Below are 18,478 nucleotides of genomic sequence, written 5' to 3'. Positions count from 1 at the left end.
TTTATGTAGCATGTTATGAAATATATCTCTTACAATTAAATAAAAAAAAAACAATTTCAAGTTAACACTACACAACTTCAAATGATGAGGTGTTGAACCATAAGTACCAGTACATAAACAAACTATCAGAATTTTAGCTAAGTTTCATAGTCTTCTTTTAATGTTTATTTTATTTTATTTTATTTTATTAGTTCGATTTATATGCCGCCCTTCTCCGGAGACTCAGGGCGGCTTACAATGTATTAAGCAATAGCCTTCATACTTTTGTATATACCTGCTCAGTAGGGCTTTTTGGCCCCCCCGAACGGTGTTCTATTTTATACAAAGTCAGCTTATTGCTCCCACAAACCGGGTCCTCATTTTACCTACCTCGAAAGAATGGAAGGCTGAGTCAACCTTGAGCCTGGTGAGAATTGAATTTGCAGTAATTGCAGGCAGCTGGCAGCTAACTGCTACTTTAACAGCAGTTTAGTCTGCTGTGCCACCAAGGCTCCTTGGTGTACTTAATATGTAATTATGTCAATTATACCTAATTGTTATTAGGTATAATTGACATAATACAACCACTATTCAGCTACAAGTTCCAGACTATCTACAATAGCAAGAGAAAGATTACCATAACATTCAGAGTTGCTTAGGTTTAACTGTGCAAAATGTTAAATTAATGTTTAATTTAAAATTAAATTTTAATTTTAAAAATTAAAAATTAATATGTTCTTCTGCAGTGATTTCCTACCTCTTTCTTGATCTGAATCAATTTAGTTTCCATTTAATCTAAACTGGCAAACAATCAATTTTCTCTTTGAAGAATTAAAAATCAGTATTTGACATTGAGAACAAGAAAGAGTCAATACATAAGCCTGACATTCATGTACAAAATGCCAAAATATAACTTGATATTATATTTGAATTATTTTACTTTTTCTACTTTCCAATTCTTGCTCCATGTTTTGCAGGGACAATTTGGGCTTCAAAGAATCAGCTGTCAGGCAGGAGGACCTGTCCACTTCATAATGCATCCCAGCTGGTCACTGGTGAACTAATAAGTAGTAAACCAATAGCTACAGATGCACAGAAGGTATCACTGCATATATTCAAAGAACATATCCCACTACTTCTATACTTTCTTTTCAGCATAACATCTACACAGCTGTTAGTTGTTTATATTCAAGGTAGTGCTCACAAAAAACTGTTTTTCAACAGCATTCAAATTATATACTTTATTCCTGAGAAAATATAATAATTCTCTCCTCTATGACTTTTACTGCTATCATGATTAGTGTGAAAAAAATTGATTAAACCCTTTATTCAACCCTTTGTTCATGTCCATAACAATAATTACATCCAATGTTATGCAAGTAGCTTTCTTTTAATGTAGGCTTGCTACTCCAAAAACTTTTCTTTGTGCTCCTCTCACCAAGCTTTATTCAAGGCTATTGCTAAAAAATCTGAAAACATACACTTTTCTTTTAGGACTAATGGATAAATAACTGGAAAAAATATAAGTTAGATTATAGTAACATGTAAGTAATGGTCTAACCATTATTGAAACAGAAGATGGTTTCTACCTTTTAGGATCAATAGCAACAGGGGGGAAAAAACCAGCATTCAAAAAATATGCTGCAAATTAGCACTTGGTAGAAGCAATGAAGGCCTAGGAAAAGATATTCAGATGCCCTGATAGGTTTATATAGGTCAGAATCGTGCAGGCAAATTTTCTCTGTGCCACTCTATGGAAATGAAAATTAAACAGAGAGAACCTTTACTTCTGAAATATGAAGTTAAAAAAGTTTCCTGAGATAGGCAAAATAAACAACTGGGTCAAAGAAGAAACCCATCTAAAGTTCTCACCAGAGGTACAAACAGCTGTCCACAAATTATTATACTTGGACAAATTATGCATACCTAGCCCTCTGAAGAAGGCTTTAATGCTGAAAATCATAAAATTATGGAGCTGGAAGGGACCTTGGAGATCTTCTAGTCCAACTCTCTGCCCAACGCAGGAGTACTTAGTCCATCCTCCTTAACCAGCTTCCAGCCATTGTTTCTTGTGCTGCTCGCAGGTGCTTTGGAGAATAAGTTGACTTGCTTTTCTTTCTGACAGCCAATCAAGTAGACAATTTAGCCATTTCACCCCTAATCCTTCTCTTTGTTAGGCTAGACATATATAATTTCCTTAAGTAGACATACAGGAGGAGGACAAAACTGAGTGAATTCAGTGGCAATGGCCATAAATGCACTATTAGATTAGATTTTATTAGAAAATCAGTTTAGGGAGAGATTGTCATGGAGAAAATCTAGCTATTTGGTCACTAAAACTTGATGACACATAATCCATCCATCAATGAAATATTTTATCATATCATAACCTTGTATGATATAACCAATTTTCACCAGCCCATTTATTTAATAGCAAGATTTATTTTTCATTATGGTCACATTGTATTAGTACAGTTTGTGATATACTAATCTAAAAAAAAAAAATAACATAATACTGACAGGCAGATATAGAAAGTTCTTTATGTAATTCCCATAGAATATTTATGTCTAGTATTAAAAAGCTGGAACTCAACTTTTTTTATCCATATCGTAAATTGGGTTTACTTTGTTTTACAATTCTAACATTACAAATTTCATTTAATAATTTTGTACCTTTTTTCTTTCATCCAGTGGAAAAATGGACATTTTATGTATTTAGAAATATGCTATTTTTTAGAGTGGCATTTTCTCATCCAGAATTCAGTAGGGAATTTATACACCAGTAATAAAGAAAATACCAAAAGTTTTAAATATTCATAATTTTTTTTATGTCAACATGAGAACAAGTTGCAGCATGGATTCCTAGTGTATTGTTATATAGACACTACAACTAAAATACAAATATCTATTTATTTGTTTGAAAAGCAATATAAGTTTATAAATGACTTTACTTTTACAATTATATGTTAAAAGTTTTCTGAATTCACTATCAGCTCCTGATGACTACACAGAAACATTTGTATTGATTTCTTTACAATATGGATGTTTCCAGGGTGCTATTTCTTTTCAGATTTCCAGATGATCTCCAGAATTGACTATTTACTTTCAATGCTTCAGAAGAACTGAAACCCCAATGACAATTATTTTTTTATTTCGCTTTTAGCTTCAATAATTCATCCTATTATCCTATTAAGTTTTTACTTTTTTCTATAGATTGCTTCTCCATGCACACATATACAAATGTTGTATTTCATACTTACTCTCCCATATCTGTTAGCATACGATCCTGTGAGAAGTGAATGGAAAATGATGATTGTCTCATCCAAATCCCAAATGAAAACTCTCTATAAACATAAAAATATTTACACCAGTCATGTTTTACCTAAAATAATTGTTCTGAAAGTTGTACATATTATAAACTTATCTATCTTTTATTCAATTTCAGACGAATGTCCATACTATAATATAATGTCAACAATGATGACATATTGCAAAATTTCTCAAGATAGAAAATAGTTGCTTATTAAAGCAGCCATATCTTTTTCATGTTTATGCCAAGTTTTAAAAATAATTCAGGTACTGTGACATGCTATGCTCATATTCCTCTGCTTTTCAAAATATATCTTCTAAATTATTTTTGAAGTAAGCATAGCCTTAGTCCATACATATATCTGTCATAAAATTAGTTCAAGCTAGATATAAATATTTATAGCAATAAGGGTATGGTCAATTAATTGTTGAATATTATAAATTCAAACACAAATTATACAATGGAAACACACAGTCTTAGTTCATTAGTTATTTGTTGTATCCATAAACACAATCAACTGACTAGAACATTAATTATAACTTAGTTATTTCTTTGGAAAATGTAACATTCAAGGTTTGAACTTGATCAGTCATGAACAAATTATATAACTTTTATCTTGAGAAAGAAACAATAGGAGTTCAGCTAAAGATGAATAAGTTTGTGGAATAAAACTCACTTGTAAAAATATTGTAAAAATAAAAGTGTTGCTAAGTGTTGTTTCACTTAATTTTTAACAGTTTTCATGAATTCACCTTTACTTTCCTTACCAACTCTCCCTAATTCTGCTGAAAAGGATGAATCAATATACAAATAAAATAGCTGTTTCGTATCTAGTACCTCAAGGTCAGAGTCAGGTGGTGGTGAAGGATTGTTATTCCTTCTGCCTCGGCCACGTGATTTGCCATCTGAGCTGCGACGCAACCTATCTGCCTCTGAATCTTTAACGGGTGTTGTAGGAATTGTACTGTACTCTGCTGGAAAAGAGAAGAGAAAATTGCTCATATTTTAATTCAATTGTAGCTTACTGAATTTCATTATTTTAAGTAGACTACAGATTTGGCCAATACAATCATCTTGTGTTCACTTTTGGGTTAATATTAGCAAACCTGGAAGAGCTCTTTCTAATCTTATCCGCAACAATCACTAGATAAAGGAAATTCACTTCTTGTCTATTATCAAATGCTTATTGCTTCAAAAAAAATGACTTCCAATTTTTAAGAATTCAAAATATGTCCCATCTAAAGTCAAGAATGCCTAAATTTCAATGATATCAATTAAGTATACCCTGTTTCCCCTAAAATAAGACATCCCCTGATAATAAGCCCAATCGGGCTTTTGAGCGCATGCGCTAAAATAAGCCCTCCCCGAAAATAACCCGTCCCAGAAAATACTTAAATGCATGCGCAGCCGGTCCCTACCATTTCCTCTGGTTAGGCTTAGGGAGACAGACCTGGAAATGAGGGTAAGATGGCAAGAGGAGCCCATCTTGCTCCACACGCCTCAAAATAATAAGACAAAAAATAATTTTTGAGAGTTTGTTGGATTTGTTTGTTTTTTCCTGAAAAAAAATCATGGAGTGGTGTTTTTCAGTAGCCAAAAGACCTGTCCTTTGTACAAAAGAAATTTGGGACAGAATTTGGCTTCAGTACTTATCAAAATAAGCACATGTGTGCCTAATTTTACATTCTTACTCATGGTTTAAGCTCATGATCAATTTTAACTATATTATAGGGTTAATGAAAATAATACGAATTAAGATTCCCATAGAGATTTTCAGGAAGGTCAGGGTTCATAATATGACAGACTTACAATAATAGTTTCAGTTTACCTTTGTATAATTAATTCAATTTCTTCAAGAAATTGAATATATATTTATTTCCCTTATATTTAGTTAGAATTGTTTCCGAGAAGGCCCATGAGTTCTTTACTATAAGGACCTTCCTCAATCTATTGCATTGACAACTTAAACTCAATCTATATTGAAGTAGCAATATTTTTCTTTGGGAAGAGAAGACAAAAGTCTCTCATGGTTTTATGACAATTTTCAGGTGAATACTAGAGTGCTTGTTCATTTGGAAGTATTGATATCTAAAGATGTAAGCCAATAACAGCTACTTGATAACTTAATAAGAGAAGAATACTAGCTCATGTATTCCAGAATTAAATCAGCTTAGTGTATGAAATTCTTATCTGAATATGCCAACTTTTACTTCTGCAATGTCTCTAATTCTAATCATATATAAGCACATTCAGCACTAAAATCAATGAAATGAATTTTCAAACATTTCCTTCTCCCGTTTGCCAGTCAGAACAAAATTTCTTCAGACAGGTATAACCTGGGTATCTTGTTTAAGTCCTTATCTTAGTATAAGCATAATAAAACTGGGACTAGAGAAACAAGTTGTCCAACACATTGAACTTTCTATAGACAAGTTGTTTTGAGATTGAACCTTAGGTGCCCGTTACTATTGGTACTATCTTTGCTTTAGCACATAGAACAAAGAATAATAAGGTTGGATTGGAAGGCATCTTGGAGGACTTCCAGAGTCCATTGCCCAGAGTCAGGAATTCGATCCTCACTGGCTGAACGTTGACTCAGCCTTCCGTCCTTCCCAGGTCGGTAAAACGAGGAGCCAGATGGTTGGGGGCAAGAGGCTGACTCTATAAACCGCTTAGAGAGGGCTGGAAAGCCCTGTGAAGGGGTATGTAAGTCTAAACGCTATTGCGTTTAGTCCAACCCCCTTGCCATAGCTATTCTACTTCTATTTATAGGTCTTTGTATGGCATTTTGTGGTTTTCTCTAGTTCTTTCTCTTCTCATCTGTTGTCTCCAGGAGAACAAGTAAAAATAATAATCTTTTGATCCTAATTTGTTGGAATTAAATTTACCTTAACAGTTTTACATATTCTAGTTTGAAATTTTGGTTGTGTTTGTAGTTCCCTAAATATAGCAGGCAGAAATGCAATTCTACATCTCCCTCCTATCTACCACCAGGAAAACCTGTACTTAATGTTTTGTGGCCAAATGTTTTGCTTTTCTCAAAAATTTCTTGTTCTGGAACTATTTTTATGAACTTATTCTGAAACAAATCTCACTGAGTTTATTTGCACATACTCACATATAGTATAACCAGCTACAAAACTGCACTCTTAGCCCAGCACCTAAAATAGTTTAGGTTAGGAAATCAGACTCTTTAAATACTATTCCTCATCTTGCAATTTTTATTACTGCAAACTTTAACTATTTTACAAAAACTGTAGAAAATCATGCATCTGAAAATTCATTGCTATACAATTTACCTTCAACCCATCTTTTCGGTACTGGCAAAACAATAACATAAATTTATCTTTATGCATCTGATATGTTTATTGAGGTAATAAAATAGAACAATTACCTGCTGTAGGATCTGTTATAGCTTGATTTGTGATGCCAGTTGGTGGTTCTTGAAGTTGGTAAGTTGCATTGGAAGAAGGAGTTGTTGGGCTGGTGTTGCTGCTTGTCATATAATGTGAGGGATATGGAGAACTATTATAATACTGTGCATACTGACCCTGGCCAAAGGTGGGATAAGATGGATATTCCTATCAGAGGCAAGAGAAAAGCTGAATTACACTTTCCACCAGTATGCAAATTACATTTTATTTACTTCTAATATAAATTCAAATTCTGTATGCACTTTCTGTTACCTTAGTCTTAAATAAATTACTGTTCTAACATTTATTTTTAAAGAACAGGTAGTTATAGAAACTGTTTCTACAAAAATGGAACTAAATTTGGAAAATGAAAGTTATATATTGAATTTTTAAAAAGCTTTAAAATTCTGTTACTAAAATAAAAATAAACCACAAAGTTCTAGTTACTATAATATCAAATTGTCTTTTTCTGAGTGAAGTACAGGTAGTCCTTGACTTACACCAGTTCATTTAGTGACCATTCAAAATTACAACGGCATTGAAAAAAGTGATTTATGACTATTTTTCACATTTATGACTGTTGCAGCATCCCCATGGTCTTGTGATCAAAATTCAGGTACTTGGCAACGGACTCATATTTATGACCGTTATGGTGTCACAGGATCACGTGATCAGCTTTTGCAACCTTCTGACCAGCGAAGTCTATAAACCAGATTCGCTTGACAGCCGTGTTCCTAATTTAACAACTTCGGTGATTCACTTAACAAATATCACAAGAAAGGTTGTAAAATGGGCCAAAACTCACTTAACAACTATCTCACTCAGCAAAAGAAATTTGGGGCTCAATTGAGATCATAAGTTGAAGACTACCTGTATTTGCTTTGTAATCTTTTTAAAATGGTAGCTCTGGCACCCTTTGATGATGGAAGGTGATAGAAGGAGAGCTATTCCATTAGCACACTGAAATATCATTTTTTTCCTTTTTCCTGTTCCTTTTTCTTTATGTAGCTGATCATTTTGTAAGAACTACTACTACATTGATAAAGGAGAATATTTATAGCTCAGGGTTGAAATGAGAGGTACTTGTTGCTCCCACAACTTGGTTGTACTCATTGATGATGCTACCTAGTTTTGGTAATGAAACGTCTGCAAGAAAAAAAACCAAGCTCAGAGAACACTGAGGACCCTCACTCCTACTCAGTGGTGGGCTTCTACCGGTTCGCCCTGGTTCGTGCGAACCGGTAGTGGCGGCGGGAGGCTCCACCCACCCACCTGGACGTCATTATGGACCACTCTGCGCATGCGCAGGAGGTACTGAGCACGCACGCTTACAGTTCCAAACTGGTAGCGAAGGTAAGCTGAATCCACTACTGCTCTTACTAGTACAGTTCTATGCACAGAATGATTTATACATTCTCTGATATGTGTCAAACTAAAAGGAAATACATAATAGTGTCAAAGATAGTTGAGGAAAAGGAATAATGATTGCTGTAAGAATGTTAACATAGTAAGTTTTCAAGTAAAACTGGTATAAATGAGGAAATTTTAATTTATGCTCATGATTTCTTTTTGAGTGGTAGTACAACTTTTTAACATGTATGTGAAGACTGCATCCATTACATGTTATTGGAAGAATATTTTACTGCATCCTTGTGAAAAGAAAATATAACAAAAATAAATACAAAAACATACATAATATTTAGTTACAGTAAGTGTGCTTTGGAAGGTGTATTTTAATTATGAGTACTAGAAGTTACAGTGAGCATCTGGGAAATTCAATTAGGTTTTATGTTGGGCATGAAATGGGTAGACTATATATTTATTGTTTAAGTACATCATTCAGAAATGTACAAAGGTGAGAAATAAGATTTATTGTACATTTAATTATGGAATGATCTGAATGAACATATGAGCTGAAAGTTGATTGCCAAAAGCAAATGGAAATGTAAGAATAAATAAAATGGTTCAATGTCAAATAAAAAGTAAGTATGATGGCTTCTTGGTGGTTTATATTTGGCTAAATCTATAAGGTCTTGTAGCAACGTTAGACGTGTGGATTAAATACAAAAGTGAATGATTCATGCGAAGAAAATATACTGATATGGTTTGATCACAGAGAAACTAGATAAAGGTCAAATCAAAATGGCAAGCAAGAGTAAGTGGGTCAAGAAAAAGTTGTAGTTACTGATATTGATGTGATCTTTAAAAAGAGACAGGTGAACTTTTAAAGAACAAATGGCAATTTAGGAAGTGGGATAAGCTCACAGTAGAAGCAAATATGTTTTGTAAGATATTAATATATAGAGAAGTATATCAAGTGATGTTGTGTGAGTTATATTTAGCTGTATTTCATTTTACTTAGTGCTTGCCTTTAATTTTTTTTGGCTTATTATTTCTTGCTCTTTAGTATTCTTTGCATGAGTATGTATGTGTAAGAAAAAGATTGGGGGTGTAAACACTAAAAATATTCAGAAATGCTTCAGAGGTCATCAAACCATACCATTTCTCTGGCATTAATTAAAGCAACCCAACTACTTCAACTGCTCATTAAAATTAAGGCAACTCATAATGTAATAACATTTTCTTTATGATTTGTCTAAAAAAAGTTGAGCTATTTCATTAAATGGCATGGAGATGCTATGCTCATGTTTGCAAGCCACCCAAAACACTTTTTCAATTAATTTCCACAATTCTACCAAGTGTTCCTTTTTCTGCTTTTGTCTTTCCATTGCATATTCTTTTTGTGCCATGTATTTAAGATCATAAATAATGAACAGGAAGTCAATGTTCATTCTTACAGGAAAGGTACACTGATACTTCAAAAAAAAGTGATAAAAATGTTTCAAATAACCCCACCTCTCATATTTACCTGCTGCGAACCATTGAATCCAGTAGAATTTGTAAGTGAATTATTTCCAGCATATATTCCAGATGATGTTGTGAAACTGCTTCCTGAAACAAAACATTAAAGAGAAAGTATCTAAATCTTTAGTATAGCTACATTCAGTCAGACTAAAACATGTCTAGCAGGGATCTAAAACATATTTTGAATTTGAAATGTTCTGTTTCAAGACTGAAGAACAATCTTAAGATCAACATGGTTGTTTCAATCTTAATGGAAGTGTTGCAGTGCTGTTTTGACAATTCCATTTTGTGCTCAACATATTAGCCCCATTTGAACTAAAAACAAACAAAAACAAAAACAACAGTTGCAAATCAGAACCAGAGTTGTTCAAAGTTCAAAATAGTAAGGTGAGAACAATCTGTTTTGAACTCAAGATTAAAAAAAATATGTTTATAATTCTTTGAATTCAAAATATAGTGCAAATCTCTAATATTTAGTTCCACATTCTGTTCTCATAGTGGCTAACCGGGGACATTCAAGAACAGGACATAAACTATGTTAAAATTAATTTCTGTTGATCCTGGAAGAAACTAGGTATTCAGAGTTTTCATTTTAAGCAGTTTAATATCATGACGTATACCTTCTTGCTATAGAAAGGAAAAGTTTTAGCTAAAGGCAAACCTGTGTCATGTCTAATGGTAGCACAGATAATTATAAATTATTTTAGTGTTATTCACTATATAGCCTTTTCTCTTTCTTGAGAAATTACTGTTTCTCCTGATACACAAAGTATTATTACATGGCATTTCAAGTAGAAAGGCCACTGACTAAAAGGGTCTGGATACTGCAATTCACTGACAATTTCGTTTCCCAAATAGACAGATGGCCTTCTTGTTTTAATGTTTTTTCTACAAAGCTGTACTTCCTTTTATGCCTAAAAGCTAATTTGAACATATGGATACTTAGAAGGAAAACATGTGAAGGATGGATTTTTTAAAAAAAGCAATAAAGAAAAAAATCTGTAATTGATAGAAATATTGTTATATACAGAAAAGTTGAAGTAAATAACCCTTTAACTGTTTTACTCATTTGATAATTTTTTCAAATGGGATTATGAAAAAGAAGAAAAACTCATTCTCTGTTGGAGCAATGTATATTTTTGACATAGTTTTATAACTATTTTTAAAGCAAACTGAATTTATACCCAAAAATGAAAAGAAAGAGATATGCTAAATAGGGTGACACTGATCTATAATTCTCTATGCCTCATATAAATACTTTTCTCTTCTCCTAACTTGTAATCATTCTGAATAGGCATTATAAGACTCGTAATCTGTAAAGCTGTGAATAATCAGTGAGTCTTGTTATGGGTCTTATGATGGGTTTTATGATAAAGAGATTATCTTAGGTCAGGGTCATTAGGAGATGAACTGCTGGTGGTGGATTGTTTTAGTTGAGCTGGCATAAAAATACAGGTTATTAGAAAAAAGGTACACTATTGAAGACACATTTAATATGCAATTGGTAATATCTTATACTTTAAAAAATTGCAAAGCTGTATTCCGACATTAACTAAATTGTACCAACAAGTTAATTTGAGAGATTATTTTAAATTTTCAGAAACAACCCCCCTCCCATACTTATGGATACAACACTCCCAACACTCCCAACTTATATTTATATTTTTGATATTCTTTCCACACTACCATATTTTATTATGATGAAGATTCAGACTTTAAGAAATGGAATTCTAATAGTAGTAACAATTTTGAACATGTTGACATTGCAAAATCATTAAAACTGGTGGCTTGAATGAAAAATGCTTATTTACAAACTGTATTCAGATGTTCAGACACAAGAACAATTAACCTGCAATAAGTCCTGTCCCATCTAACTACAATTTATATGAATATGTACAGATAGTATAGCAGTCAAACATGTATAAAAATGTTTATATTTTGATTTCCGGACAATAAAAAAACTTGTACTGTCACTGTTTCAGCTCAGATGGAGGCTAGAATATTTATAATCCAATATACATTCATGGTATTTTCATTGTAAATATCTATGTTGTATTCATGTAATAATTTATGTTGGAATATTCAGGACTTCTGTGGAATGACCTTATTTCTCAATACCTAAATACAAAATATTTAAATGGTATAACTGTCACCAACTGGTTCACTGAATGAATTAAAGTTTGAATTTAATAAATCAAAATAATATGCTATAGCCAAATGAATTATAATAATTTATACAGACCTTGCATCTGGTAACTGTATGGAGCCTGTCCTGGTTGAGGAGTGCTAAAGCTTGCACTGTAGCTCAGAAAGCCTGTTTGACCAGGTGTCTGTGTTTGTGTCAATCCACCTTCTGTCTTGATGCCTGCCCACAATGCACCTAAATCAGTTAGTGATAGCAAAGCTATTTGTTCATTTTCAACACTTAGAGGGCATTAATATATCACACAATGATCCATGCATTGAACTGCAAAGGCATACTAAACCACAATTGATTATCTATTTCATTGAATGTAATCATTATAATTTAAATACTTAATCTAGAGTAAACTAATACAATCAATCTAGGATTTGTTGATCAACAAATCCTAGATTATATTATGTACAGTGCAATTGTATGAATGTCTACTAAGAAGCAACTTCAATTGAGTTCAGTGGGGCTTCAACATTTTTCTATGTTGAAAAATGAATTTCAACATAGAATATTACATTTATGTTCTTTAGAATTTGGTGAGTTTAACTGTTGAGTAAATAGAAAATAAAGGCCTTGTAAATGCAAATCTTACTCCAAAATTTCTCTATAGAGAGAGAAACGTAATGGACAGCATGAAGTAGTAATAATAAAGCATCATTTTAGTTTGAAGACATGAAGTATCTGATAAACTTTTAATTTTTTTTCATTTCAACAAATACGAAGTCATTAATATATTTTTTCTGGGTGCTTCCTATTAAATACTTTATGACTAGAAACTGATAAATACCAAGTAGCAGTAAAAAACAAGGAAGGTGGAAGTTATGTGGTTCTAAACTGCAACTCATAAAAAGGGATTTATCTTGAATTAAAATTGATTTTCCTAAAACTGAAATATCATAAATATAAGAATTATCCATTTTTGCCCTACTAAAAGAAATAAATTCAATATTTTGATTTAGTCTATGAACTTCGATAAAGTCTATGAACTTTAATATGATTAACATATTAAACATATGATTAATTAAACCATGTTTATATTTATCAGTTGCTAGGACCAATATATACACAATGTTTAAGTTTTCTGTAGTTAGTACTGTTTACAACCCCAAATTATGACAAAAGAGCCATTTAAAAGGAGAAAATTATCTTTTTTAGCACAGATTGTATTTAAGAATACATGTCCATTGAGGCTGTGCCAGGAATCCACAATAATTGGGATTATATGCTTCAAAACCATTCCTGCTGTTCATTAAACAACTCATGTTTTCTAACTTTACAGTCCTTTCTTCAGATTCTTTAGGAATAGATTAAAATAGGTATAAATAAAATAGGGTTTAAATACTTACTAAAAATAAAATTCATATCATTACCCAAAAATGTTCAGCCTTATTAAATTAACAAAATTCTTTGCAAATATAGAGATGCAATCTAGAAACGTTTTTCTTCAGCATAACAATATGAACAGACTTTTTTTTTTTTAATATCCCATTTATACAGAGTCAGTCTAGAGAAAGTTAAGATGTTAGATTACCAAACAACTAGCCATAAGATTTGGCTATTTTTTTCCCAACTTTAAGGACTGCATGAAAAATCTGTACTGGAAAGTAGTTATACCATCTTGACACTTCCTGGAAATGCTACATGAAAGCCTTGTACATGACTTTCACTTTGTGGTTGGTTTCCATAACACAAGTCATTGTATTGTATTGAAAAAACAATCTATTTGGAGTAAATAAATATAATGACTTGACATACAGAGGAAACTCATCAAGTGGATCATGCCAATATTGTTTCAAGCTATACATGAAGTATTTTTGTGTTATGAATAAACTTGAAAGCTAAGACCTTCTTCGGTGCTAATCATCTTCTCCTTGAGGTTTATTGAAAAAGGAAAGCAGACATTACAGAAATATTATATACAGCTTTGGTGTAAATTTTTATTTGATCCTATTATTCTGCGGAAACCTTTATTTCAAACGATTTTCCTATTATTTTACTCTCTTTAGAGGAAAAATATAAATGATGTTACTAGAATTTTGGTAATGATAGTAATAAGAATTATGAGGATTTACACATGCATATTGAACCCTAATACAAATAAAATAAAGTTCCATTAAAAATGTTGAAGCTAGGATATAATGGAAAAAAAACCTGTGGAAACATCATAGACCAGAATGTTATACACTTCAATCATCTCTACTACCTTTTCCCATTTAACAACACTATATTGCATAATGGAGGAATGGAAAAGAGTCCATTCAAAAATGCACCACACTAAGTAAGCTGATATATATGTAATGTAAGATTTAAGAGTGGTTGCTATTAACTCTGTGATATTTCTAATATTTTAAAGGGCCTTTCTGCTCATCTAAGCCTTTTAGCCTCTAAAATTTATGCTTTTACATATGGGCATAAGAGCTTACTGCTTTTTTGCTATTTTGTGTTAATTTAATTAATTTTATGTTTGAATCTAATCTTTTAAAACATTTTTACCTAGACTCATAGGTAAAATTTATATATTGCAAAACTGATCAAATGACTAAATAAGAAAATTATCTATGGATTTACACTCATCTTATTTTGTATTCAAAAATGTATATTTAAAAAACCCAGTTTTATTCATTTGACTATTGTACTATATACAATTTGTTTTCATCCAGAGGTAATATAGTATCTATCATAGAACCATTGGCGATATTTATTATCCAAGGTACTTTACGTGATTAAGCTGTCTTTCAATGTATTTAGTTATAGATCAATTCCAATTAATTGAGATGGATAATGATGCTTAAATAAAACTGTTAAAGCCTTTGCCACCATTGGAAGCCAGTTGCAAAAAAAGTTTGCAGTTCAAGATTAACTAGGAAAAATCTGCTTTGCATTTATTACATTTTAAAATCTCAAAATCTTTCTATCATTTTAAAAAAGAAATCTGAATTTTAGTAAGCTATTTAGAAAAGAGGTAGCAACTTGATCCAGGATTTCACTTTGTACTTCTATTATTGCATATTATTGATGTTCTTACACTGAAGGTGGCTTTTGTTCACCATTTAGCACAGCCTTGGCTATAGCAGATTATAAATTCACAACTAAACAAATAGAATTGGGGCTGTATAAATCTTTCAGATGTACAAATACCTCTTTTTAAAATGTTAAAACAGTTGCATCTTTTGACAGGTTTGCACAACTGGGCTGTCATATGCTCCCTATCTCTATGTATGCCAAAAGAACTGGAATCAACTTTTTAGAAAAAGATGCAGCTGCTTTAACAATTCAAAAATGCCTGCATGTGCACCTGTTTCTTCCAAACCACTTCTTTTGAATGATGTATACCGCTCTAGTGATTACTTCAATTTAGCACCAACACTTGATTCAATGTACAGGTTTCAAATACTCAAGCCTAACTAAAATCTTTTTAAAACTGTAAAATCTTTACAGTTATTTTTTTTTTTAATGTCAAGTTCTTTTTGCACTTTTAAAACAGTATTTGCAAATTCTGTTAGCTGCTTAAAAAATGTTTTTGCTTATCCCTCTGTAACAGGGAAACCTGTTGCCATTTTCCACTTTCACTCACCATATGATGGGATTCCATAGTGTTGCCCAGGCTGTGGATATGTTGAATAAGCAGAAGCTTGTTGCATTCCGGTGGTAAACTGTGTCTGCCCATATGCAGCCATAGTTTGCGAAGAAGGGGTAGGGAGAATATGTGGGTATGGTCTGCTGTTACATGCAAAATGATAGAAAATAGGGAAAAAATGCATTAAAACAATAGAATGACATATTGGTAAAAGTGCATGGCACAATCTAAACATTTTAGTGATATGCAAGTACATTAATATAGTTCTATAGCTAAAGATTTATTTTATTATTTTGAAGTTCATTCTTTTGCAACAGGAAACTGATTTTAACTACAATTTAACAGGTGAAGTCAATAACAGTGATAAAAAGCTGGGTATAACTTTTCTTCTTCTTTTTTCTCTTTAAAGTAAAGATATCTTACTTGGAAGGATATATCTGAGGTGGGGAAAACGGGTGAGTTTGTCTTGGGCTGAAGCCACTGCTCCCAATTGCTATAGGGAAGGGGAGAAAAAGCACATGGAAGTGTAAGCACATACACAGAACATATCTAATCTAAATATTATTTTTGTTAGGAAACTTTAGACATTTAACAATGTTTATTAAACTATTGTCAAGTAATAATTTATTAAAGTCAGACTAGCACGATGACTCCCTGTATCTTAATTACAAATTACATTTTTTCAATTGCTCCTAAGGGATCATTCATAACTTTTACTTCCTGTCATACTTGGCTCTATTTAATTATAGTTGAAGTTACTTTTTTTCTTTCAACTTCCCCTCTTCCTTAATACTCTACGTTTTATATGAGTAAATCTGTCTTCCTCTTTCTTCCTCACACACTAAAAACCTATATTAAACACTTATTCATGTAAAATAAATGATATCTTTAAAATCTTGACTTCAACAAATTTATACAACTCAGGATGTTCTTTATATCACTGCAGATTTTTAATCCATTACTATCTAAACCAAAGCTGAGGAATATTTTTCACCTAAGGGCCATGTTTGTTGTGTTTAATCTTCTTCAGATGGATCATAGAACTCATCAGTCAGGGTTCCCATTCAAAGCACAAATGACTAGGTTCAAATTACTTTATTTTAGGCGCAATATATGAGACTCAGTTCTCCTAGCAAGTCTGTAATGCTGTGAAAGGATAGAGAAGAAGATGACAACCAGCAGCAGGATAGGTGCAATCGATTATACGAGCAATGAGCGCACCTCTGGAAAACCTGAAGGGTTAGGCTGGAGACACATCATCCTGGTGAAATACATCCATCTATGTATTTACTGACACCAGCTTGACAGCACATTTTCTTTGAATCACAAATTGGCAGCAGTGGTTTTTATATAAATAGATTGGCACACAGTGCAGAAATTCTTATAGAGGAGTGGACAGCAACAAAATAATACAATTTTTAAACAGAGCAAATTCAGTTATGAATATAGCAGTATTTCAGTTTCCTACATCTTCTATCTAGCTTTTGAGATAGCAAGAAATGGATGAATTAATTTCCCAAGCAGGATCTCTATTCATACTTTGCTGATTTGCTACTGAAGAACTAAGGGCTTTTCTATCAATACGCTGAGTGGGAGGGGCAGATATGGTGGGAGCAGGGGGCCATATCATGTGGTGGGGGTGCGCACTCACTATCTTCGAGCAGTGGCATGCCCCAGTCCCCAAAGCTCTTCCCGTTCCCCAGGTTGCACAGACTCTCAGGGCCCGAGCCTTCGGCTGTTGTTGTGCAATGCCAGGTCCATGGTAAATAAAGCCCCCCTCATTTGCGATCTTATGCAGGAGGGGGGAGCAGAACTGGCAGGTATTACGGAGACCTGGTTGGGCCAGGAGGGGGGATTCCCCTCGTGGATATGTGCCCACCAGGCTTCCGCGCATTCCATCAGCCGAGAGCTCAGGGTAGGGGCGGGGGGGGTGGCGGTTATTATAAAGGAAGGTCTTGATCCGAGGGAGACCACTGTACCGCAGATAGCCGGATGTGAGTCCCTTTTTGTGAAGTGGGGTTGTGGGATGCAGATGGGCCTGTTGATCACGTAACTGGCTCCCTGCCAAGTGGCAATGGCCCTGCCCGAGCTGCTCAACGTCAAAGCCGAGGAGCCGGTCGATACCCCCAGGCTTTTGGTCATGGGGGATTTTAATCTGCCATCCATTGGTGAAACATCTGAGGTGGCTCGGGAGTTCATGGCTTCCATGATGGCCATGGACCTGACTCAGTTAATTCATGGCCTTACTCACATGGGCGGGCACACTCTGGACTTAGTTTTTGTCTCTGGTCAGTGGTTGAGTGGTCTTGATACAGGGGATATAGTCATTGAACCCTTGTCATGGTCTGACCACTCTCTCCTTTGACTTGACTTTCTAACTGCGACACCCCGCCGCAGGGAGGCGGAACCGATTAGGTGGTTCCGCCCCAGGCGCCTGATGGATCCTGACAGGTTCCAGATGGAGCTTGGGCTATTTCCTGAGACTCTGGTTCATGACTCGGCTGAAGATTTGGTGGCCGCCTGGGATAGTGCGGCCGCTGGGGCTTTGGACCGCATCGTGCCTTTGCGCCCTCTGACCCGGCACTGAACTCACCTAGCTCCTTGGTTCTCCGAGGAGCTGAGGGAGATGAAGCGCCGGAAAAGACACCTGGAGAGAGGTTGGAGGACCAGCCGTTCCGAATCTGACTGAACACGGGTGAGGTCTCATATTAAGACCCACCTAGTGGTGATAAAAATGGCAAAATCTAGCTATTTTTCCACTCATTGCGTCAGCAGATAACTGACCAGCCGCCCTGTTTAGGGTGATCCGCTCCTTTCTCCATCTGGGAGCGCGGGATGATCCATTGCAGGATTGAGCTGAGGATTTTGTGTAGTATCTGCATGATAAAATCGCTCAGATTCGGGAAGACTTGGCCTCTGATTGTGTAAATTCAGATGGGATGATTGAGGCAGGTCTTGAGAGTGTTATGTGGGAGGAGTTTGATCCTGTGGCTCCTGAGGACGTGGACAGAATTCTTGGATGGCTGAATGCGACCACATGTTTATTGGACCTGTGTCCCTCCTGGTTGGTGCTGGCTTCCTGGGAGGTTACACGAGGCTGGCTCCAGAGGATTATTAACACTTCTTTGAGTGAGGGTGTC

General features: G+C 34.2%; 1 protein-coding gene across 7 annotated transcripts in view; it reads right to left on the bottom strand.

Moving 5' to 3' along the window:
- The window catches only part of EYA1 (EYA transcriptional coactivator and phosphatase 1), a 78,059-nt gene that overhangs the window by 38,624 nt on the left and 20,957 nt on the right, over positions 1–18,478 (bottom strand). For 2 of the 7 annotated variants that reach the window (XM_070942216.1, XM_070942219.1), the window contains 7 exons: positions 15,762–15,831; positions 15,336–15,481; positions 11,810–11,947; positions 9,572–9,654; positions 6,684–6,870; positions 4,127–4,263; positions 3,240–3,323 (listed from right to left, as the gene is read on the bottom strand). In XM_070942216.1, the coding sequence (XP_070798317.1) occupies positions 3,240–3,323; positions 4,127–4,263; positions 6,684–6,870; positions 9,572–9,654; positions 11,810–11,947; positions 15,336–15,481; positions 15,762–15,831 (845 nt within the window). The remainder of the gene's footprint in view (positions 1–3,239; positions 3,324–4,126; positions 4,264–6,683; positions 6,871–9,571; positions 9,655–11,809; positions 11,948–15,335; positions 15,482–15,761; positions 15,832–18,478) is intronic. The other 5 variants (XM_070942218.1, XM_070942221.1, XM_070942217.1 and 2 more) reach the window with 3 other exon arrangements.

Source organism: Pituophis catenifer, unplaced genomic scaffold, assembly GCF_029215685.1.
Source record: "Pituophis catenifer annectens isolate HBS135680 unplaced genomic scaffold, rPitCat1.0.hap2 SCAF_3, whole genome shotgun sequence".
In the NCBI taxonomy this organism is placed as follows: domain Eukaryota; kingdom Metazoa; phylum Chordata; class Lepidosauria; order Squamata; family Colubridae; genus Pituophis; species Pituophis catenifer.
Note: the sequence above shows the minus strand (reverse complement) of the source record. Positions and strands in the feature narration are given on the sequence as shown.